We start from the raw sequence: 24,486 nt of genomic DNA on the forward strand, positions 1-24,486 counted from the left end.
AGTGTCATTTTGACTAAAGAACTTGTACTTGTAATAGATTATCTTAACATTACAGTATTGCTACTTTAACCCATATAAATGATCTGAACTTCTTCCACCACTAACAAAAAGTGGGTTCAGGTCTGTTTTATTTCTGAGACTGTATTTACAGAAACAAAATCCTATGATGTAATAGATGATGGATCCCTCCAGAAAAGAACCAGTCAAAAGCTGTGAAAGCAGATCCTAAATGATCCTATAAATAGGATTTCATCTTTTGAAACAACCATAGCCTCAAACTGCCACCCCCCTGGAGTAGCGGGCGTGTTGTCTGCAGCAGATGATGCTGCTTTTGCATTTTCATTTCCTTCCGTAGGAACCCTGTTTTTCATCAACTCTTTTTTTGGGCCAGACAACATGGCAACCAGTTCTTTACTCAGTTTTGGGTGGAATAACACATTAAACCCACAACTTGTTAGCTAGGAAGTACTATTTGTGTGGAATAAACTTTTATAACCATAAATTGTTCCTTATAAAGTACTAATTGACTGGAATAAGGATTTAAAAGTTATGGCTTATGTACTTGGACTGAAAGTAGTAGTTTGAGCAAAATAAACATAAAACCACAGCTTGTTGAGTAGAACAGTACTATTTGAGTGGAATTACCTTTAAAACCACAAGTTGTTAGTTAAAAAGTATTATTTAGCTGGAATAAACATTTAAAACTATGTACTTGGACAATGAGTAGTAATTTTAGTGGAATTAACCTTTAAAACCACAACTTGTAAATTAGAACGTACTCACTGGCTGTAATAAACCCTTAAAACCATTGCTTGTTCATTAGAAAGTGCTAATTGGGTGATATATAGTTTTAAAGTAATATAGCCTAAGTACTTAGAAGGTAAATAGTGTTTTGGGCTGAATACAGTTTTCAAACTGTAAGTTTTCAGTCAGAGAGTACTCATTGGGTGGAAAAACCTGTAAACATTATAAGTACTTGGCCAGAAAGTAAAAACTTTGGTGGAATAAACCTTTAAAGCCACACTGGCTGGAATAAGACCCTTACAACCATTACTCATTCTTTAGAAAGTACTAATTGTGTAATACAAAGCTTTAAAATTACAGCCACAGAAAATTGTGTTTTTGGTTGATTATTAATTATCAATTTTTAAAGTTACAACCTGAGGTTTGGGATGGAAGATTGTATTTTTAGTTGAATAAACTTTTCAAACCATAACTTGTGGGTTAGGAAGTACTCACTGGCTGGAATAAACCTCTAAAACCATTACTCATTCTTTAGAAAGTAGTAATTGGATAATATAAAGTTGTAGAATAACAGCCACAGAAAATAGTAGTTTTAGCTGAATAAACCATTCAAACCAGAACTTGTTGATTAGAAAGTACTGTAAACATTTTATATACTTTGACAGAAAGTAGTTTGGCTGGAATACCCCTTTTAAAACCATTACTTGCTCATTAGAAAGTGCTACATGTCTAGAATAAACATTTAATATGATAAATTCTTGGACAGGATGTAGTAGTTTGGGTGGTATAAACTTTTGAAATTGTAACTTGCTAGTTAGAAAATACTAATTGAACAGAATAAGCCTTTCAAACTTAGAGTACTTGTGTAGATAGTAGTACTTTGGGTGGAATAAACCTTTAAAGCCACAAGTCGTTCACTTCGCCACCCATCCAGTTTGGTTCTCCTCTGGACAAACAAGGGTCCTGGAACTGCAGCCTCAGGGCTCAGGTATATAATATTTGACACCCTGCTCTCATAGAGGCAGCAATGTGCCTCAAGGCATCTATCCTGCCGCAAATACAGGAACAGAAGGAGCAGATTCCCCTGGCGGTGAGCGGAGGTAGCAGCGGTGAAGCGTCCACAGCCGCCTCCTGTCGTTCAGACAGAGGGAGAGAGAGGGGGGAAGGACGGAGAATGGCGACCGTGCAGTGCACTAAATGCACGGCAGAAAGAAAAGGGTTTCGGCGGGAACTTGATTCTTGGCGACACAAACTGATACACTGCGTTGGTATGATCCATGTGCAGTTTCATATTATGTATAAAAAAGACTGCCGGGCTTCAAAGATTTTGCCCGGCAGCAGAGGGATCGCTATGTTGGATCGCTAGCTAATGCTAGCTAACTAGCAGCTAGCCTGTAGCCTGGCACGATAGGTGGTGAGCTTTAGCGGTTAAGTTAAGCTTTTGGGCTAATGTCTACCAGCTGGCTAGCCGCTCGAGTTGGCTCATTTTCTTTGTCCCTCTGAGCTAGCTAGCTGCTCTCTGGTGTTAGCTTTTTCAGAGCTTGTTTTATGACCATGAATATATCGCAGTCTTGTATTAAGGCGTTGCATATCATTTGTCGCGAACAGATAGTTACAAGGTTAGCTTCGTTTGTTTATTGACATATATGTTGACTGTGCTAATGCCATGCTAAGCTAACATTAACACCGTTGATGTTATTTGGGGGAGGGGGTTGTTGCTACGTTAATGTCAGTGCAATATGAGAGAAGCATTCATTTCAGCGGTCTCGGGTAACGATTTTCCTCGTACTGTTTGTTGTTTTGAACACCGTTTTTATTCTCCAGAAGCCCGTAGCGTCGAGGCTAGCTCACCACAAGTTAGCTGGATTCATTACTGTTTGTAACGTTTGGTGAGAGTGATGTCAGAATCAGAAAACATAAAAAAGCAAGTAATCAGTATTAATACTACTCACGAATCCTATGTGTTGTTCAGCTAGTTATTATAGAAACGGGATATCAAGTATTGAACGTGTTGGGTGTCTCCCTGAAGCTGACAACATCGTAGCACTTTTGTCTGCAAAAATCTGTGCTCTTGCAGTAAAACTATTGTAAATGTGTGAATAAAATGGAAAGAATAGACGGGACATTAATGTCAAGCACTTCAAGTTTAGATATTTTATCCATATCAGCACTGACTGATTGTATCTGTGTATTTTGTCTCGCAGGATTTGAAACTATTCTGGAGGGAATCTATGGCCCACTGCTGCTGAGAGACCTCAATTTATTTGATGGTGGGTTACTGAGTGTGCACATTTCTAAAGTCTTGAGCCTTTTGTGCAATCATAAGAGGATTGTACATTTATTTTCAACAAAAAAATGATGAAATATCCAAACCAACAATGCACTGGTGTTTCTCTCAGTGCCGTTTGACTTCTCAATCCTATATTTACAATATAAAGCTTAAAATGTCAGTTACTTCTCTTTTTTCTCTCCTTTAAGGCCAGCTTTACCAACCAGATGTGCATTTGTTGGGGATTTGTGTTTTTTTCAGCGACTTATTGATTCATATATGATTTTCTCTTGAGTGTGAGTCACCAAGCAACAAGTACATATTCTGTATTGTGTGTCACATGCATGTTTACTGTTTGACATAAATATTTTTGGAAGTGACTTATTCAGTCTTTTTTTTATCTTTAGAATTATGAGTAGATACCCTGTATGCCTTTCAGACTACAAATAAACCAACCAGAATTATTAGCTGATAAACAGACAGTGTCCTTACACTCCATCAGACCCTACAGTAGTAACACAGACACGTGTGAAAATGCTTCGGCCTGTTACTGACAGTTTATTTTAGATCTAATGGTATGCCTCCCATCACCTCAAAACTCCTCTCTTGGGCCTTTATCTTGTGCTTCTTTGTGCTCCACCAACTTTGGAAGAGCCCCCACACATTAGAAAATGTCTCCAGTCTGGTATGTATTGTTTTGCCAGACTGCAGACTCAAAGGCGGATGTTATGTAACATTTTCAGTGCAAAACATAGTTAATGTTTACATATTCGTGTCATTAAAATAGCAATAAAATGTAGCAGCAGTGCCCCCAACGTTGGTACTAATTTAAGGAAGCAGCATACATATCAATCTTGGAGTGTACCCAAAACAAGGAACTAAGATAAACACTAGCATCAAGAGATACTTTTATAGTACACTGACCTATTTGTGACCTGTAGAAGGTAAATAAATTACCCAATGAGATATTTTAACATCATGTTTCATTTCAGAAAAGGTATGACAAACAAACAAGATATAGTACATCCTATCACCTGTTTTTTGTGTGTGATAAATAAACATATATCTATGGGGACAGCCCTAAATGTTGCTGTGTGTATTCACTGCTTATTGTGTAGCTGCAAATATTATTTCAAGTTATTTGGTCTCTGTTGGTTGCCATAATAACTGTTAATTTTAGTTCCCTTTGTATAATCTATGGTTCCTACAGTTAAGAGGAAGTTTTTGACAGATTTTATCTGCTCTTTTTTGGAATTTATATAATCGGAATTCTTAGACTTGATACAACGTCAACATAATGAACTGACTTGCAGCTTCTCTCATATCAGGTATGAACTATAAGGGGTTGATATACATCCTTGAATCAACCACATACTTATACCTGGAGATTTATTCACGTAGATCCAAAAAAACAATCCTCTGCAGTTTTATTTTCATTCAGGGAAATATCCTTGCAATTATCTTTACTCCCAGTGGCTCTACTCTTTCTCTTTAGCTTGTAGCATGCTTTCACAGGCCCCCAGCATTTGTGAGGCACCAGCCGCCAAAACATGCAGCTTGTTTGACACTATCTGGCAGTATCTCACTGTGAAGTCAGCAGTGCCATCTGGAGTTTGAGTGAGGCTTGCCTGGAACATAATCAGATGATGTGTGATAGGGACCTGGCAGCCATGATGAATTGCTTAGTGAAAACATTGTTTGAGTGATGTTTACTTATTTGCCCCTGATCTAATTATTTTTAATGAATATCAGCCAAAGCTTCTCTAGTGCATTTGTACTGTGTTTATTCATGGCTGATTTATTGTCATAAAGCAGTCCTGCTCTTTGACTTTTCTTTAACATTCTGAAAAATTGTTTGCTTTTGCATTTGATACTAAAAATAATTCAGTAAAGAATAGGAATTAGTTGAAATAACGACTGTGTTAGTCAGTAGTGAAAGAACCAAATGTCCTGTGCAACAGTACGAGTTCTCTCACAGGCAGTTTTTGATCAAGACTTTCTGGTGAGCAAGATTTTTGCTGTCAGTGTGTCTGATAAGCATCTTACAGAAAGATAATGAAACGATTGGCGCCTTGCAGCGTGTATTGTCATGTTGGGTTTGGGCAAGATGACAGTTTAGCACACAAGAGATTTGAAATGCGTCCACAGCGTCTGACATGTTCTCTTGGTAGAGAATTGGTGTGAAGATCCAGTTTGGAAAGCAGTGCTGCCTGTAGTAGGTGGCAGTTTGATAACTGATGCACAGGATGTACCTAATTTATTAATTCTTGGTTATGTGTTTTTTTTTTAATCTTTCAGACTGTGAACCCGAAGAGGTGGACGACTGGTCCCCGGAGTCAAGCCGCTCTCAGTGTTCATTCTGCAACCTTCCCCTGGACAAACTCAGTGTAAGAATTCTATTCAAGATTGTCGTCATTCTTAGCTAATGACAGTCATATAGTAAACATGTATGTATTTGTATTTAAAAAATAATATATACTATTAGATGTAATACATTCCTAACAATGAAAAAATCATCAATAAAGTAACTTTCTTTTTTAATGTAGGATCAAGTACCTGCAGCCACGTCGCCCCTGTCCTCCCCCTCTGATTACTCTGAGAGCAGCCAGTCAGCACATAGGTTCCTCCAAGCTGTGTTTCACAAGAAAGGTGAGTCAGGTGGATTTCCGCCTTGTGGAACATTGCTCAAATGTGTCGGCTTGTAATAATCTACACCTCCTGCCATAGGTGCTCAGCTGTCAGCTTTCTGCTTGTCGTTTTCAGTTGCTATCTTGGATGGAATAATGAGCAGCAACAGTTGCAATGCTCTAAATCAATGTGATTGAAAAACCCCACTGCTCTGCTTTGATTTGTCGGCTTGTAAAAGCCTCACATTTGCTTTGCCAAATCCCATCCCCCCCCCCCCCCCCCCCCCAAAAAAAAAAAAAAAGCAATTTTTGCTTTAAACATAGTATGTACTGAGATTTTAGATATCTTCTGATATTGCTGCCGCTACATCAGTGCAATGAAGGTGCACTGAATTTCAGATTTACTGATGTAAACATTATATTTGATCTGTTTTACCACAAGCAACATCCTGGTTCCTCTGGCTAGTCCTGCCCTTGTGGTGAACCGTTTATCATGCATGTCATTTTATTCTCTGTGTGCCATCTCATGATTTCCTGATGTGGATTTTGAGCTTGGAAGGGGTCCTTGAAGTCATGGGCTTGGACAGAAAATGTAATTTAACATCAAAATGCTTCCAAAGTTGAGACCAGTTATGAATCTGAAGTAAGTGACTCAACTTTGATAGGTCAGGGCTAACTTCCATGTTCCACAGAACCAATCCTTGTACCTTAGTTAAAGGTAGGAGTGAGTGATGTGAATGAAGTTTTGCATCGTGGTACGTGTGATTTTAAATCTCAGTATTGATAAGTGTTGTCATCTAATAGCAAATTTAAAAAAACAACAACAAAGAAATGTGAAAAAAAGCAAGAATATCTACCAAGGTTCCTACCAAAAAAGTGTACCATCGACTAAATGACATAATTAACAGTGACCTAATACAAAGTGCAGTTACAATAGTATGGTTTACTTTCCGATGCAATAGCCAGAAGGAGTTCCTGAGATTTTTGTCCTTCTTTAAGGACAAAAAATACCCAAAGGTTTTCTCATTTTTTGTTGTCCTCGGGATTATCTTTATGTTACGAGTTTACACCTCTCATTTTAACTCCTATCTGGCCTATCTTTCTGTTAGATGTGCCTCCGGGCTGTGATTCCAACATACCTCTGATTGCCCAGGAGCTGATGAAGAAGATGATACATCAGTTTGCTATGGAGTACGCGTCCAAGTGCCTGCTCCCCACCAATACAAATGGTGTTACAAGGACCTCCTCACCCTTGTCAGAAACATCAGATGCCCCTCTTGACCTCACCGTGAGCCGAACACAGGAGCAGAAAGAGAGTCAACCTGAGCCAGGTAGGGGAAAGCCTTAAATGCAATCTGAATTCAAAGCTTGAAAATAAATGATTCAAGCTTCAGAATTTTCCAGAGTATGCCACGGGCAGCTCCAGAAAGAAAGAAACCACTGTGCTGAAACCATAACTAGTTTAAATCAATTTGTGTTGAAACAGACGGCGTGCTAGACCTCTCCAACCGGAACTCTGCCTGCTCAGCAACTTCATCCAATCACAAAGCGTCAGGGTAAGAGTTTTGTTACGCTCTGATTTCTCTCTATAAGTTTCTTTCATATCCTGTTTATGTCAAAATACATGACAGACCTATCATTATTATTAGCTAAAACTGAAGTTCTTAAGAATTATAGAAACAGATTTACGTGACATAAGCATTTCTTGTCCAGATCCACTTTGACTAAAACATCATTTTGCACGTGAGGAAATCTCTAATTCTTCCAGATTTTTGTATTGGTGACTACTGCATTTTCTGTCAAATGTATAAAATGGTTAAAGAAAAAGGGGAAGTTAGTATTAGTACCGTCTTATATTGCTGTTATTTTTACCAGCACTGCTTGATTTTAGTCAGCTAATTGACACCAAATAATTATGCCTCTTTTTTTGGCGGTACTTTGGGTAAATCTGAGTCATTCTTAGAGGCTAGTTCAAGTTTGATGTTTTGGTTCTATGGGGTTGACTCTTTTATCTCTTGAGCGGTAACGTCACAGCAATGGCCGTGTCATAACATTTGCCAGCAGCTCAGGATTGTACAATGAGGAGAACATTGCAGTACCTCACAACGATTTTACCTCCTTGTTTACTGATCCAGTTATCATGAGTTTGATTATTCAACCTTCAAGCATGTAGGACTCTCACTGAAGGATATCACAAACTACAAGGGTTGTATGTGAGCGCCAAAATAACCCCAGCCATTCACAGACTGTCCCACCTGGACGTGAAGAGGCTTTGCCACACAGAGTGTGTGTGTGAGAGACGCACAGCAGCAGTGTGTGTGTGAGGGCCCAGAAACAGACTGAGAACATACAGACATGAAACTAACAATCGCAGTGATGTTACCAACACAAGGCATAAAGGAGTGGACCCCTCGCTCTACACCCCTCTGTTCCCTATGCCAAAATCAAACCCCCTCCATCACCTCCATCCTGACCCTGCTGTTTGGTCCTCCCATTCCTAGGAGGCAGCGCAGGCAGAAGGAGGAGTACACTGAGAGGAGCTGGGAGCTGTCTGAGGGGTTGCTGTCCAAGGCTTTGAAGGATATACGTTCAGGGAGGCTGCCGGAGCAGCGGGCCGCATTGCTTTATGGAATACCTCTTCAAACCCTGAGGCAAGGTCTGGACGGCTGGGCTGAGGGGAGGCTGGGAATGCTGCATCAACTTACACCAGGAAGCAGAGATTTCAGAGATGAAGTGACATCGTACAATGTGATGTCGTCCATGTTCGGCGGCGAAGCCCGTCTTGTTCTGCAGAAGGTGGCGGCGTGGGCAGAGCGGGCAGAGATTGGAGGAGCTGCAGAGGAGAATGGAGATTTCAGTTTCCCTTCATCTGCTCTCACCCTTTATCAGCCGAGTGGTCTGCAGAAGACTCTCCCTCACTGTTTTCCCCAGCTCAGGGATGCTCTCCAGCCCCCACCAAGCCCCACCCCCAGTCTGGAGCCGCCCACACCCCTGCGTATTCCTCAGGTTCGTTCCATGTCTGACCACAACAGGTCAGCCTCAGCTGAGAATGGCAGCAGGGCTGAAAACCTACATCAACGTACCTCATCAACTGAGGGTACTGCCAGTTCATCGACAGCAGCTGCCAGACCTTCATCTCTCTTCAAACTCAGACCTCCATTCTTGGCACAAGGCTGTCCGGGCAGTGCCAGCCAGTCACCTCATCGCCTGGGACCACGTGGATCCTCACTGGATGACTCAGAAGATGGGTCGGGTTACCGAGATAAGGACAAGCAACCTCGCAAGAAACGTGGGCGATATCGGCAGTACGACCACGAACTGTTGGAGGAGGCCATTACTATGGTGATGGCTGGTCGCATGAGTGTCTCCAAGGCCCAGGGGGTTTATGGGATACCTCATAGCACACTGGAATACAAAGTCAAAGAACGTACTGGGACACTGAAGAACCCTCCCAAGAAGAAATCTGCCAACTTTTGTTCATCCAACTCGTCTGGTTCTGGCACCGTGACCAGTTCCACCAACTCAGGAAGTCTTGCCTCTGCCACTGATGCAAAGAGGTTCTAGACCACAGAACGCCTCGAGAACTCCTCAACACTTGAACACATAACCTCTTACAACATACATGTTTTCTGGAGACACTTGTTAAAACACAACACATGCCTTTACAAAATACATGGATATTAATATTCAGGTCTTTTAACTCTGTGTCTGTAATGTGACAGTCATACTTTAAGCTGTGTTTCTCTAGCTTCGTCCTGGGCTTTATTAAAGCAGCTACAAAGTACAGCATTTTTTAAAGAAGCAGTGGTGCTCAGCAGGCAGCTTTTGTTTACAGCGGCTGTTTAACTCAAACTCCTCATAGCTTTTGTTTTGAATTACTAAAGCTAAAAGATCTTGAAGGATATGGCTTGAATTATTTTAACTGTTTTCTTTTATCAGCAAATCCCATAAAAAGACCAAACCTAAAAAGAATTCTGGCTGGGGTCTCATAATTTATCGATTCCAGATGGCCTCTCAATATTTTATGTCCCTTATTATAGTTATATACTTCAGCCACTATTTTAAAAATTTATGTGTCATTTTGCAAGCAAAAAATGCCAAATATAGTCTTGTTTACGCTTAAAGTGAGGTTGTGATGTTCTTTGACCTGTGTGATACTAAAGTGAATATCGCTGGGTTTTGTTGTTTAAATTTTTTTCATATTATTCAGTATTTTAGTTTGCAGGTTAAGTCAGTGGGCAGTTTTCAGACATTTATAGCCATAATGATTCATTGACTTCTACTCCAATCAGTATGTTATGAAAATAGTCATTAGTTGCAATGCTACTTGTAAGAACAAATCAGTTGTTGGCTTTGGTCTTGTTATATTTGTTGGTAAAAAAAAAAAAAAAAAAAATTGATATATTTGTGGTTAAATAAATTAATGCCAGCTTTATCCTTGAAGACCTGCAGGAAATTGTGGAATTGGGTTTCGTATTACACAATTTGGTTTCTCTTGAAGAAGAAAAACTGACATTGATTGTTGTCTAAAAGATTGCTGAGAATCAGGTATGAGCAACACTGTTGTGGCCCTTTGTGGAGCTAAGAAATAAAGTGTGACTTTCATCTTTGCTAGCTGTTTATTTATAGCTGATTATTAGGTTATTCAGGTTTTATTCAATTCTAAAAGCTCCTTGGTAAAGGAGTGTTGATGATTGTCATTTGCAGCTTTCTATCTCTCTGGGTATCTTACCTAGGTTAATCAAGTGACTTAGAGCCATTATAACAAATTAAAAACTCATTACTATTGCTAGACACCTCTATGAACAGGGAGATTGTACAGTATAAAATGCTGTGGTGGCTACATTTTGCTTATGAGTTTTTGTGTAAGAGATTAGCTTAAGAAAGCCATTTTGTGTCCACAGTTTTCCTCTCTTTTTGTGCAAGCTAGTCTGAACATTGTATTGAGTGTAGTTGGAATGCAAATGTGCAGCATGTTGTAAAATGTGCACTGATAAGCTTGGGAAATGTATGTTATTGTGTTTGTGTACTGTTTGTGAAAAATATTCTTTTATTATCTCAGATATTTACTAGTTCTGCTACTGTAGCTGTATTACTGTAAACCTCATACATGACTGCTGCTTGACCTTACTTTACGGGACTGTTTTCCTGGCACAAAGACAAACTCATTTCAGCTAATGATTTAAAGGCAACTCGCGGCGTAATGCGTGAAGCCCAGGTGACAGGTTTGTTGTATGGATAGGGTTAACTGCTATTGATGGTTGATTGTGTCAGCTACTGGAGGTTACAGTAGTTTAAGGTTTTGGTGAAAAGCTGGCAATGTGACCACAACGTTTTTCAGTGCAACACTTATAGGCTTCTTTGTCTGTGTCTCGGAAAATGCAAAATGTTGCGTCTACACTCACATCTGCCTCTCAGATGGACCTTTTTCCATCAACAATGCTATTACCAAAAGAGCATTTCAGGGTTACCCACACAACTGCTGCTTCAATTTGTTTTGCTGTGATGTCAGTCTGCCTGTTTCTCACTCACACTCTCTAACCTCGTTGCCACATATACCTCTGAACTCTCTCTGCCTATAGCCCGGCGTCAGGTTTCACATCGAAGACCTCTGTGTTAGGATACTGAATCTGCTGGGGTAGGAGCTCTTATTAGTTTAGGAACACTTATGAGCTCTTTGTCTCTCATGGAACAACACCTAAGTGTAAATTTATTGCCATCAACAACACTTAAACTTCTGCAAGTAGATTATTATGGAGTCAGCCATTTGGTGGAGTGTAAAATAATTTTTAAAAGTGGTTGATATTCTGCCCTGTGGCACTTACAGGAGATCTGCCATGTTTTTAACGAAGCATTTGCCCCTTTGGTTGTCTTTTTATGCGTTATTGATCATGTTTAAGAGTGATTTGTGAAGCAATTTAATTTTTAAGCTTTTTTTTGTCACATGATTGTGTCAAATTTCGGCCTTTGCAACACTGATGTCTCTGCTCCTGAATGTCTCTGCTCATAACGGTAAACAGTGCCTGTGTCTGGGGCTACAGCTTCGTGCAGCATGATATCTTTACTCTGGGAGTTCTCTATTTATATCAAAGGGCCAGTTTGTAAACAAGCCTCTTGAGAAATAGATAAAAGGTAATCGTCATTGTTCAAGCTTAATTGCAGTATATTCTGGGCTTTGAGCTGAAGATGTTTTTTTGTTTTTTGGACTGAACTGCTGGCAAATGTTTAAAGCAACTTATTATAAATCTGCTATTTATGCATAAATCAGTAATTGCACTATGATTTAAAGGAAGCATTTTTATTGTAGAAACCTGTTCTGTGTTGTTAATGCATACTTATTTATTGATTGTGCTTCAGAACTGTGATTTTACTAGTTTGATTGTAGTAGTTCTTGATTTGTAATGGGGCACTTCGATGCAATGTGATATGTGTATTGCTACAATTGCATGAACACCTTTAAATGTTAGCTTATATAATTTATTTTGTCCAGAAATTACACTCTTGCCTATTGTGGTTGTTTAGTGCTTATGTGGCAATTAAATTATTGAAGTGATTTAAAAAATAATTTGATTATCTTATAGAATTGAACATCAACACTACAGAATGTAAATGTGTTCAGCCTCGTCAAACTCTGACAAGGTCTGGATGCATACAGTACATAAATTGCTGGAAATAATGTCCAGTAACAAACATGCAAAACGTTTATTGTTAATAGATAAATGACTTGATTCTATACTGAAATATATCACCTCTAGGACCTGTTGATTGATTTGAACATTAGAGGGTTTTTTTTTAAACTGTTAAGTTTGTTGTCAAAAGTGCTGATGAAAAAAAGAAACATTTAAGTTTGAGCGTTTCTACAATCGTTCCTTCTGCGTTTAGCAGAATGTTATCATTTGCCTTTAGCAGCTTCTCAATAAAACAGTTCTCTAATCTAATGAGTTGCTTCACTTCATAATTGTACAAAGATAACGGTTTGCTTGACTGGGTTCATTTTTGCTGTTTTTAAGGAACTGTTCTTTCATGCTAATTTGACAAACACTGTCTTCACAAAGCCTAGCAAGGGTAACAAAGGATACCTATATATTACTATAAATGACTACTTTAACAATGCTACAAATGCCAACAATGCAGGGCTGCAGTTGGCACATTCTGCAGAGGAATAAAAATGATCAGGCACGGCTATGTTTGCTGCTGTAAGTAAGCCAAGGGATTACAAATATCCACATATGTAGAGGTGGAAATCAAATACCAGGCAGTAGTATGTTAGAAAACAATATAAAGTTAATTATATTGTTCCTAAAAACATCATCAGACTCTGTTGTTGTTCTTTGTGAGCACTTATTTGTGGTTAGTTTTGGCTCTGCTATTAGCTCAACCTCCTCACTCCATTTTTTTCCATTTTTTTTCCTCCAGCTCCCTGCTGCCGTCAATCACAGAGGACCTGGGAGATCTGGGACAGCGAGGGACTAAGTTTCATCACAGTTCTGCGTTGGATGCTGTTCTAAGTTCTCTCTGTCCAGCACACAGATCCTTACTCTCTCAGATCCTGAAGCTGGCACACCAGGAAAAGTTATTGTCGTTCCTTAATCACAGACCTGTAGGCCAGACTGAATCTCACTGCTGTCACTGTGGTGTAAGCCCACAGGACAACAATACCCCTCATTCAGTCACATTAAGTGAATGTAAAGCCCACTACCCTTTAACTGATTGTGAGCATCAAAGTCAAGGCAGCACAGGGTACCATCTAGGAGACTCCAAGTCCAACTGTAGCATCCATCACTTCTCTTTGAAAGACTGTAACAGTGAAGGTCAGCGAGGATCAAGGTATGACTGTGTGCAGAGGTGCAGGATGGAAACTTACAGTGTTTTATCCTCCAAGAGGCTGCATTGCATTTCCTGCCAAAGCCTGGCTGATGGTCATACCAACAAAATAGTGTGTTCATTTGCATCCTTGCCCCCGTTATCCCAGTCCCCTCCACTGTGCACTCCCTCCACAAATTTCTGCCCTTCCTCATCGAACTCTTCTAACCAACACAGCCACCCCTCTTGTCCCTGTTATCTAAACCAGGTCTGTCTGACACAAGTCAAGAATAGCATAGAAAGAGGGGCGGCAGATGGGGATCCTCCTTGTCCTGTCTTGAAAAGAGAACAGAGCCCCTCTCCTCCCCCTCTTTCCCCCATCTCCTCAGACATCGGTAAAACTGATGATAAACCACCCTCTCTTCTTCGTCATAGACAAGAAGAGGAAGATGACCTGATGATTAAAAACAGTCTTGTGAGTGCTAACCACCAGGAAGCCAATGTGGATAAAGCTACAGAAGACGAGCTGCAGTGTAAGACACCAGGAAGCAGTCAGGCTGAACAGAACCCAAGTGGGGCTTTACTGCAAGACGTTATGAATCGCTTCAGTGAGAAACTGGAGACAATCAGACCGCTCGACAGGGACCCAACTCTGGTTGCCACGGCCATCTGTGTTTCTGAGAAGGAGCCGTCGCAGTCACCCTCAACCAGTCAGAATCTGGAGTTTCATGCTGATGCCCATCTGACTGAAATCATCACCACGGTGCTTCACACAGGCAGAGCCAGTGACTACAATCTCAGCGAGCTCTTCAGTCGCCATGATAATGGAGAGGCCAAGTCCCCCAATACCCGCTCCCGTCGTCGCCAGGAAGTCCTTGCTGCTATAGCAACACCTGCTGATGACGCTTCAACCAGACGGCATACCTTACAAATCAAACGTGAGCTTGCTATGCTTGAATCAAAGTCCTGCAATAGGAGAAAAGTGCGACTAGGAAAGAAGGCAAAACTGAGCAATGAAAATGTTTCTGTAACTACATCATGCATTTCACCAGACCCAAACCTAGTGAAAGAGGTGTCTAAAAGAGAACCTATAGTAGGTGTAGAACACGTAGAGAATTGTCTAGAAAGGCAGGGACCACTGAACATGCTGTCTGCAGGAAGTGACAGGCATGAAGTTAAAGAAGAGATTCAAAGAGTTATAGTAACGAAAGAAATTCAGATCATTAAAACAGAGGGGAAAGAAAGGGAAATATCAAGTGAAGAAAAAGATCTTACTTTCTCAGGTATTCAAGTACAAACCCCTGAGCTACAATGCAAGTATAGCAAACAAGGCTCAAAGCATGGCAGTGCACAAACAAAGGTGATTACAGTGACTGCAACCTCAGCTACACAGTGTGGTCAGCCCTGTAGAGAAGACGGTAAGGGTGGCAGCGCTGAAAATGATGGTGGCCACAAAGAAGCTCCATTAGATCAAAGCTGTGACACTGACAACAGACCAGGTAAAGGTAAAGACTGCAGTAGAGAAAGACAGAAATGTCAATCAAACCACTCTAAGGGGGCAAGAAAGTCTGGAAGAAGTATTGTCCCTCCAACGCGATTCTCCTCCTATGTCACAGAGCCCAGGAAGATGTTCTTTGTTGCATGTTTCTCTGAAAGCATCTTTAACCAAGGAGCACAAAAGGACAAAGGTTTGACATCTAGCACCTTGCATGCCTTATCCAAAGATCCAGATGAATCAACAAATGAAGCCTGTCTGTCCTCTAATGAGCACACAGGGAAGCCTGCCTTTGAATCAACACAGAAAGAACAACATGGGCCATCTTGCACAAAAGATCAATGCCAGGTCTCTCCACAAAGTGTGGCTGCCAAAGAGAAGAATCCTAAAAAATGCAGCTCAGACAATAGGACAGATATCAGCGACTTGGCTGCCACACCTTATGGAAGGCTACGATCATCTCCAAGAAGACTACAGCTCTCAAAGATGCAGAAAAGCCTAACAGATAAGGATGTCATCATCAAACCCACTACCTGTGTAGAGAGCCCTCCCAACTCCCAAGTCCAGTACATTAGTCCAATAAAGCTCATGTTTGTATCACAAGTTAAGGATAAAGATGGAGTGAAATATAGTCTGAAGTCAGCAAGCAATGGTTCTGGTACACAGGCCGAAGAATCTTTTGACCCCTGTGAAGAGTCTTCTTGGTCAGGGACACCTCAGAAGCACAAAAACAAGAACAATGAGTCTGTGACATCACAAGCAAAATCTATCTTTTCACCACTGAAATCTGCTACCTCACGCACAAGATCTGCTTGTTCACCAACTAAGTCTGCTTCTTTACCATCCAAGTCTGCATTTTCACCATCCAAGTCTGCGTCTTCACCATCTAAGTCTGCGTCTTCACCATCAAAGTCTGCATCAACACCCAAGTCTGCATCTTCAACACCCAAGTCTAGTTCTTCACCAGCGAAGTCTGCCTCTTCAACGCCCAAGTCTGCTTCTTCACCTGCCAAGTCGTCTTCTTCACCAGCAAAGTCTACTTGTTCACCTGCCAAGTCAACTTCTTCACCAACTAAGTCTCCCTGTTCGCCCAGGTCGACTTCCTTGTCACTTAAAAATGGTTCCAGAAGGTCAGGTGATGGCACTCCAACTAAACGTGTAGCTGGAACCGAAAGCCAGGGTTCACCAGGTAACTTGTCATCTTTCCATGAAACCACTCCTCCAAAAAGGCGTCCAGGCCGACCAAAGAAGCTGGGACCACAGCTAGAACAGAAAGAGAAGAGGCCCATCGGTCGACCACGTAAGCAGAAGGCTGTGGATGCAGTAATTGGGGAAAAAACGGTAAATGGAAAATGTCTGTTAGAATCTGATGTTGAGGAGAATGTAAACAAGAACCTCAAAATAACAGTGAAGTATGGTCGTTCAAGGAGAAACAAGCGGATCGTGTCTGAGGGCTTTGAACAGCTGCAAACAGAATTCAATGATGCTTGGCAAGCCGCGGGTTGTAAAAGTGACTTGGGTATTTTATTGCACAACTCTAAGAGCAGCTCAGGTAGTATCAAAACAGCCTCAGAGGAGTTGGATTTTGTCAGCCCTGTGAAAGAGCTTGCCCCTCAATCTGGCAGTAACATCAAATGTCAGAAGCAAAGTGAATCTGTCCCCTTAAGGAAACCAGGCAGACCCGCAAAAGTTAAATTCTCTGGAATCTCAGTCACAGTAACGACAGTCTCACCTCGACAGCGCAAAATTCAAATAAATGAGGATTCTCGGCAGTCACCTGGCACAGTAATTCATAAGAAAGTAATTCTACCAGAATTCAGATCTGCCAAAGAGCCTTGGACAATCAGTCAGCAGTTAACAAGCAAAAGGAGTCAAACAGTAGAAGGGAGCGAGACAGCAGATGAAAATAAAGATGAACTGCCAGATCAGCCTGTGGCAGTGCGGCACTCGCTGAGAGTAAGAAAACCCTCCATCCACTTTTTGCATGCTGTTGCCACCTCCAGATCATATAGCCGCAGTAACGCTCTGGTGCGGCGCTCAAAACAACTTCTGCTGAACAAGGCCAGCAATGAAAGGAGACTGGAGGAGCAACAGAGTAGTGTGGAAACGTCAGGGGAGAAAAGACAGCGTTGTGGACAAGAGAGGAAGGGCGCCTCTCAGGACCTGAGCAAAGTGGCAGGAGTATCTGTAGATTCAATCTTCACACCTAAAGAGACACTACGGTGGTGGGAAGCATCAGCTGAGGAAAAAACAATGAACCAGGAGCTTGCCAGGCGAATCCGAGTCATCTCTGATACCTGGGTCTCAGACACCGTAGAGAACCAAGAAAAAGAACTTGCCTTTAACTCCCAACTAAGTACTAAAGACAACAGTTCATTTACCAGGAAGTCACAACATTCCTCTGTGGTTCGAACGCTGTTTGACTGTCCAGCTAACAAACCAAGGTCCTACAGCATGCAGCAGATCTGCTCCTGGTTTATGCAGACCACAGAGACACAATCTCTGGCTATTGTCAAGAAGGCAAGCTCCCGTCCTTACGAACCTCGGCACTTTCCTCGTTCTGCCAGTACAAAAACTATTTGCTACAGTCCTCAGGCAGAACGACTCCGTAAACACATCAAGAAGTTTGCCAAAACTGTGCCAAAAAGTCCTTTGCAACATCGGCAGGCTCAGAGACGACTGAGGAATAGGAATAAGGAAACACGTAACATCAGACGACAACTTTTCAAACCCAGCTTTCCAACAGGCAAGCTCAGTCGAGGAGTCCAGTGCTGGAGAAGCAGAACATCTTTTAAATACCAAGTCGCTCTGTTTAGAGCCAGGAAAAGGTTTCTAACGCGGAAAGAAAGGGAAAGGTGGCAAAAGAGGCAGAGGAATAGAAAAAACAGAAATGTAGCAAGAAGATGCTCAAATGGACATGTAGAAACTGGACTACAACCAAAATGGAAAGCATTATGCAGATCAACAAGAGATCTGTTTTCCGGGTGTTGGTGGAAATGGAGGAGGATGGAGAACAGATCTGCCATCAGGTCTGCTTACCAGACTGAGGAGCATGTGGATGTACGCAAAGAGCGGAACCTCTGCTCGAAAGCCTGGAGTCCTGAGTCCTTGAAGGAATGCCGGGTGTTGTTGAGGAAGATCAACTCTCCAGACAACGAATCAGCTGAGGAGGAGTCGGACTCCTGTACTGTGACACTGGATGACGGGTCGCCTTCCGCATGCCTCTTTGCAGGAAGGGAGAGGGAACTGGTGGGAGTCGTTAAAGCTGTGAAAACTGAGAGGAGAAGGAGCACGAGTAGGAGGACTGCCTCAAGAGAGCCGGCGGGATCTGCACCTAGATTGGTCCAGGAGCAGGGTGAAATGCCAGTGGGAAGGATGAAACGCAAAAACAGAAGTCCCGGGGTTGTGTCTACTGAACCATCACAACCACCACCAGCGAAAATGCTGAGACAATCGCGAATGAGAGGCCTGACGGGGCTAAAATGGCGTGACTATGTGTTCGGTAAATACTTTGCTTCTTTCATTGAATTTCACTCAGACAATGCCTTTGGTCCAGCTTAGATTTCAGTCACCACATGATGAATTTGTGCTCTTTGTTTTTTTGTTCTTTTCCGACAGAAAACTAAATGAAGCGTGGGGCCTCCTCTTCCTGGGAAAGGGACTGTGGTTTAACGTGGTGCCTTTGGACATTGAGCTGACCACGTGGACTGACCATCCCACTATGGTTCAGTCTTACACTCAGCAGTTATGTAGCAGTCTAACTTAAAAGCTTGATGTTGCACTATTTTTATCCATGAATATGTATGTACAGGTTTTTTTTTTGTTTTTCTGGTCAACTTGCCTTTGTCTTTCTAAGCGTGTATAGTAGAACAAATCATTACATCAAAGAAGAGTTTTAATGGGATAAGTACTTGCACAGTGAGCCCTGTGTGAATAGGCGTATTGGAAGGAAAGATGAAGCCAGATTGAATTCAGACAGTGCTGTCTCCCCTGGAAACATACCTCATTATCAAGGCCAGCACCTCATCCGGAAAATGACCTTTTACTGTAAATCCTAACCTGAGACTAGTAACAATTTTTTAACATTTTAACTCCAGCTCCTAACTCCCCTAAAATTACTATTTTTTAAAATTTATTGTGACTCTTACTTTGCCACTGTTTGAATTCCAAATTGCTCATTTAATCATTTGCTTTTTTTTCTAGATCTGGTAAAGTATAGTGAAATTTAATTTTAAACTTTCTATCAATCCGAGCCTTGTTTGCAATATTTATCTATGCTTCAGTTGCTGTCATTGTATTGCAGGCAAGTAGCCAAAAACATGATTTTAATGAAGGAATATTTTGGATCGTTTGAGCCCCGTTTTTAACTTTAGTTACTCTCCGTGTATGGGCCCCAGCTATAGAATTGTGATACAGTAATTAGCCACTAGCCTGCACTAAAACCAAACATTTTAAGCTGTTATTTCTTTTTGAATATTTTTTTAACCAGTCTCAGCACCAAACTGCAATTACTACACACACAGCGTAATCAAAATGGCTACATATTCAGCCCCCGGTGTCTGTGAAGTGATGAAGAAAAATGGCATTATGCAGTCGTAGAACGTAGATTCTGATCAGTCTGTTGGTTTGTGGGATGTGTCGTTTTGATTTAGTTACCTTTATGTGAGTGTCTCGTTTTCATCCAAAGCATTTACTGTATGTCGGTGTCGGATCTACTTCTTGCACTATTCCATTTTGAGATTATTAATCCCACTACACAGATTCCTCCTCCCATATTTTTGCACATCCCGTGTCCCGCTACCAACCCCTACTGTAAAACTAGAGAATCTGTTTGGTGCAATACAAACCCAGATGATTTATCAGTATGTAGTAGTTATTTTATTGCTGACAGACGAATGGATGTACACCAGTACCAATGGCCTGGGATGTTACTTCAGTGGTTCCACAGCCATGTAATGTGATCTTAAAGGATAATGCTATACAAACTCTTGTTTTTCCCACCTGCTTTGTTCTCAACGGAGCAGAAAAATAATGTACCTAATTGTTATATTTGCATTAATTCTTTTTTTTTTTTCATCATAAATGTTCTAGCATTATTTACCGTTTAAATGCAGGTGGGAGACGCGTTGCTGTTTGCCTGGAGTTCCGCTTTCCTCAAGTTACAAGAGATGCCTACCTCCACTGGGTCTCAGCTGGGGCTACTGCTCTTTCGCTTATCAGCCGTGTAATAGGAAAGGCCAGAGAGTTGATCGATAAACACTAATCTTGGATCAGTGTCATGTGCCCCCCCCCCCCGCCTGCCTTCGGTTTGGAGGGCAGGTAAGATCCAAGAGGTCTGGCTGTAGGTCAAAATTTAACCCCGTAGTGTGTATTGTGCCTGACTTCTCCTTGTATGTACGTCACTATGGTTGCCATTTCAACGGAAGGGAGGTGGGGAGGTGCAGTCCTGTGATAAAGAACCGTCAGCCCTTTGTTTGTTGAAGAACCTGGTGCTAAACATCTGTTGTATATTTTCTTTATCGTGTTTTTATACTGTCCATTACAGAAGCATCAAACAAGGTGTCTGTGACTGGAACAATAAAGAGTCTTTTGAAATAAACTGCGAGCAGCGTGATTTTTAGATAGTGTGTAGATGGTAAGAAATGAGAGGAAACACCAAAAGCAGGGCCGGAGTGGGACTCATTTTCAGCCCTGGACTTTCATGCCTCAGACCGACCGACTTTAGATCATGACCTATTACTATTAAAATCACGCAATTCTAGCCTTGTCTTGGAATTCAGTGTGTTTTTCTAAAAATATTTCCAATTCAGTGCAAGTAAGGGTTGCTTCACAATGAGGATTTATTCCAACATGAGTGCACATCTCCAACATTATTCTTTACAACAATATCAGAATCTATATTCTGTTCAAATAAGTGTTCAAGGATATCCAAACCTTAAAAATGAAATAAAGGAAGAAATAAAAATATTAAATTTAAAAAATAAAATAAAAGGTGTTGCACTTTCTAATAACACTATCATCTCTTTTTTTCTCTGCAAGGAAACAGTTCCTTCACAAATTTCACAAATATGAGAGCATCAGTTAAAGGGCTGATCTCCAACACTATTCTTTACAACATCACAATGTCCTTTTTTGCAATATCAAATATCAAGCAAATCAGTGTTCACAGATATCTAATCCTCATGAATAAAGAAGAATTATTGCACTGTTGTCTGCAAGTTTGTTATTCACACTATAACATAACTTGCTAATGAAATTTTAAAAATGCTTTGATTTTCATTTTATATTTACAATAACAAGAAAATAAAATCAGTAAGAGACAGAAACAAAAAAAAGTACGTTTTTTCATTTTCTGAGACAGCAAGTCTGGAGTCAAAGTAGGATGCATAGACTGTATATAATTTTTTTCCTTAGTTTTCATGGTCAGAATGAGAGATCAGGTGGCCGATCTTAAAATAAATCAATATTGAATTTTTTTTATAGAGTGTTAAAGTTTTGAGGGCGGGGTTACTTTATGGACAGTCCGGTCTGGAATGACTGACAGGTCCTATGGAGGAGGCATAGACTGTACAGTGGGTACGGAAAGTATTCAGACCCCTTGAAATTTTTCACTCTCTGTCATTGCAGCCATTTGCAAAAAATCAAAAAAGTTCATTTTATTTCTCATTAATGTACACTCAGCACCCCATCTTGGCAGAAAACAACAGAAATGTAGAATTTTTTGCAGATTTATTAAAAAAGAAAAACTGAAATATCACATGGTCATAAGTATTCAGACCCTGTGCTCAGTATTGAGTAGAAGCACCCTTTTCAGCTAGTACAGCCATGAGTCTTCTTGGGAATGACAAGTTTGTCCACACCTGGATTTGGGGATCCTCTGCCATTCTTCTTTGCAGATCCTCTCCAGTTCTGTCAGGTTGGATGGTGAACGTTGGTGGACAGCCATTTTGAGGTCTCTCCAGAGATGCTCAATTGGGTTTAGGTCAGGGCTCTGGCTGGGCCAGTCAAGAACGGTCACAGAGTTGTTCTGAAGCCACTCCTTTGTTCTTTTAGCTGTGTGCTTAGGGTCATTGTCCTGTTGAAAGGTGAACCTTTCTAACCCTTTCTACTCTGAAGCTTACCTTCTCCTGCTCAAAGGAGAAGGTAGGCTTCAGAGTAGAAATGAGAAGGAAACCTTCTTCAGACCACCTGTCTGCTGAACAGAGAATAATAAACTGCTGAAACAGTTGGTCTGTCCTTCTGTAAGTGAAAGCTAAACAGGAAGTGGTTCACTGAGGATGTTGTCCATTCAATTTTCCTTCTGTTGGATTCACTCAGAAGATCCTCACAGTGAACATGAGACACCTGAGATGAAGACAGATGTCACAGTATCAGCATTAACAGCAGAGGTTCATTTTAAAGTATCCCTGGAAAAACTTCCCCTGAACCACTTCCTGTTTAGCTTTCACTTACAGAAGAACAGACCAACTGTTTCAGCAGTTTATTATTCTCTGTTCAGCAGACAGGTGCTCTGAAGGTTTCCTTCTCATTTCTACTTTGAAGCTTACCTTCTCCTGCTCAAACTGCTGACAAATGTTTCTGCTGCTCTAAAGTCTGGTCTCCAGAACTTCCTAAAAACTCTCAAAGTCTCTTCTGCTGCAGGTTGCTTTGTAGAACTGTTACAGAAAACCTCACTAAACCACATGGAGGGGCCTCAAGATAGTCGTCCAAATGAAACCATACAAAAACCAAACTAGCACAACCCAAACGCTAAAGTGTCCTGCAGCCTACCAGAGAAGCTCTTTAAACAGAGAATCAGGACAGGAACTCTCACCTTCTGGACAACTAACGTTAGTTCACAAATAAGAATACAGAAATGCAGAAGAAATGTTTGACTGCAGACATAAAGCAGGAAGACACTGAGCTGCTCAGGTGTTCCTGATAACACCAAGCAGCCACCTGGACAGCCAATAGGAACACAGCTTACTGGAAGTCCAGAGGGCTGGTTTAGTGAAGTAAATTTAGTTTAAAGTTGAAGCAGAAAGTTAACAAAGAAAGTTGAAAACCACCTTCTGATACCTGAAATCTCTGAGTGTTCACACAAAGAACGCCTGAACATGTCAAACTGGTTTCATAGTAGAACCTTCACTGTATAAACGTCATAGTATCTCGTTGCTCAAAAAACATTATGACTGGCTGTCTAGGGTCGCCGAGGAGCGACACAAAAACAGGACAAACGCTAGTTTCCAGGGAGTTAGGCGGCTATTTATTTGAAAGAGTAAGTTTACAACAACGCAACATGTGAGCAGAAAAATCACAAAGTCTGTCTTTAGTTCAGCTGAAAATATTAGTTTTTGTCTTTTTTATTGTCCAAACTTTTCAGGAAATAGATGAAGAATACCTAAAGTTCTCATTCTCGCCTTCTCCCCACCACCCTTGCTCTTCCTGTTTTCATTTTTCAAACACCTCTGACTGTGTGCACTAACGTGTTACTTCACGGGGCATCTGCAAAAAAAAAAAAAAACACACACACACACAGACAGAAAGAGCTACCAGTGGAGGCGGCCCAGGAACAGCGGTAGCAGCATAATGATCAACCCAGTGCCATGACTGAACACCGGCCCTCGCGGCCCAAACATCAGACCGGCGCACCGGGAATTGTCCCGGTTCTCCCGATTCACCACCCCGGGCCTGACCAAAAGTCACTGCAGGTCAGGTAGCACATTAATCCTTCAGCTGGCTGTGTGTCCCATTGTCCCGTTATATACTGAATAGTGTTCAATTTTTAGGGTTTCAGCAGAAATCAGTCAAATTTAATGCCCTTTCAATGCATAACTGTAAAAATTTTAATGCCATGACAGTAAACTCAAATTACACGGATTTGTTTTTTTGTAAAGGATAATTCTTATATGAAAACAGTCCCTACATTTCACTGTTTCTGAATCCAGAAACCACCCCTGACCACTCACAGGTTGTAGTCATTCTCTGAAATCCACATTTTTTTAGCCATTTTTGCAGGAATTTGCATTTCCCCCGTTTTCCAGCTCTCCTGTCTGGTCCAGCCTACTGGCCACTTTAAAAATATGCAGTTTTTGGCAATTGTACCGACCGGCTGGAACAACTATTGCAATGCTTCAGCATGTTTATGCAGATGCACATACTTGATGAATTGTAGTTTATAATTATTGTCAAATTATTGTCAAATATGTTTCTTGAAAACTGCAGAAAGAATTTTTTCATGCCACCGAGGATCAAATTGATTTTTAATGCCATTTAAGGCCTTAATTGTCGCAAAATCAACTTAATGACTAATAATGCTTTTTAAGCCCTGCAGAAACCCTGTTTTTCTATATCTTACATTGTTGATAAAATTAGTCATTGATAAATGACGAAACGCTTCCTATCCTGTTAGTCCGAGATTAAGCTGAAAACCTGCACAGCTACTGAGATTAGAAGCTGATTTTTACAACAACTTTTGTCAGTTTTCCTTTATCTTTTTAATGACTTATGTCCATACTGATCCCAAAAGGTTACATCTAATTTAGTGAAAATTAATAGAGGACAAGCTC

The 24,486-nt window shown here is 41.0% G+C and overlaps 1 protein-coding gene across 2 annotated transcripts; it reads left to right on the plus strand.

The window, feature by feature from the left end:
- Positions 1 to 1,838: 1,838 nt before the first annotated feature.
- On the plus strand, positions 1,839 to 20,537 carry lcorl (ligand dependent nuclear receptor corepressor-like). Of its 2 annotated transcripts, XM_051945375.1 has the most exons (8): positions 1,839 to 2,012; positions 2,949 to 3,014; positions 5,312 to 5,400; positions 5,560 to 5,662; positions 6,750 to 6,971; positions 7,127 to 7,196; positions 13,057 to 18,440; positions 18,557 to 20,537. In XM_051945375.1, the coding sequence occupies exons 1-8, from the start codon at positions 1,919 to 1,921 to the stop codon at positions 18,562 to 18,564; spliced, it is 6,036 nt and encodes a 2,011-aa protein (XP_051801335.1). In that variant the 5' UTR covers positions 1,839 to 1,918; the 3' UTR covers positions 18,565 to 20,537. The 2 variants fall into 2 exon arrangements, with proteins under 2 accessions (XP_051801335.1, XP_022062583.1); XM_022206891.2 differs by lacking the exons at positions 13,057 to 18,440; positions 18,557 to 20,537 and adding an exon at positions 8,142 to 12,578 and having other exon boundaries at positions 1,840 to 2,012.
- The last annotated feature ends 3,949 nt before the right edge of the window (positions 20,538 to 24,486 follow it).

Source organism: Acanthochromis polyacanthus, chromosome 3 (genome assembly GCF_021347895.1).
Source record: "Acanthochromis polyacanthus isolate Apoly-LR-REF ecotype Palm Island chromosome 3, KAUST_Apoly_ChrSc, whole genome shotgun sequence".
NCBI classification, from domain to species: Eukaryota; Metazoa; Chordata; class Actinopteri; family Pomacentridae; genus Acanthochromis; species Acanthochromis polyacanthus.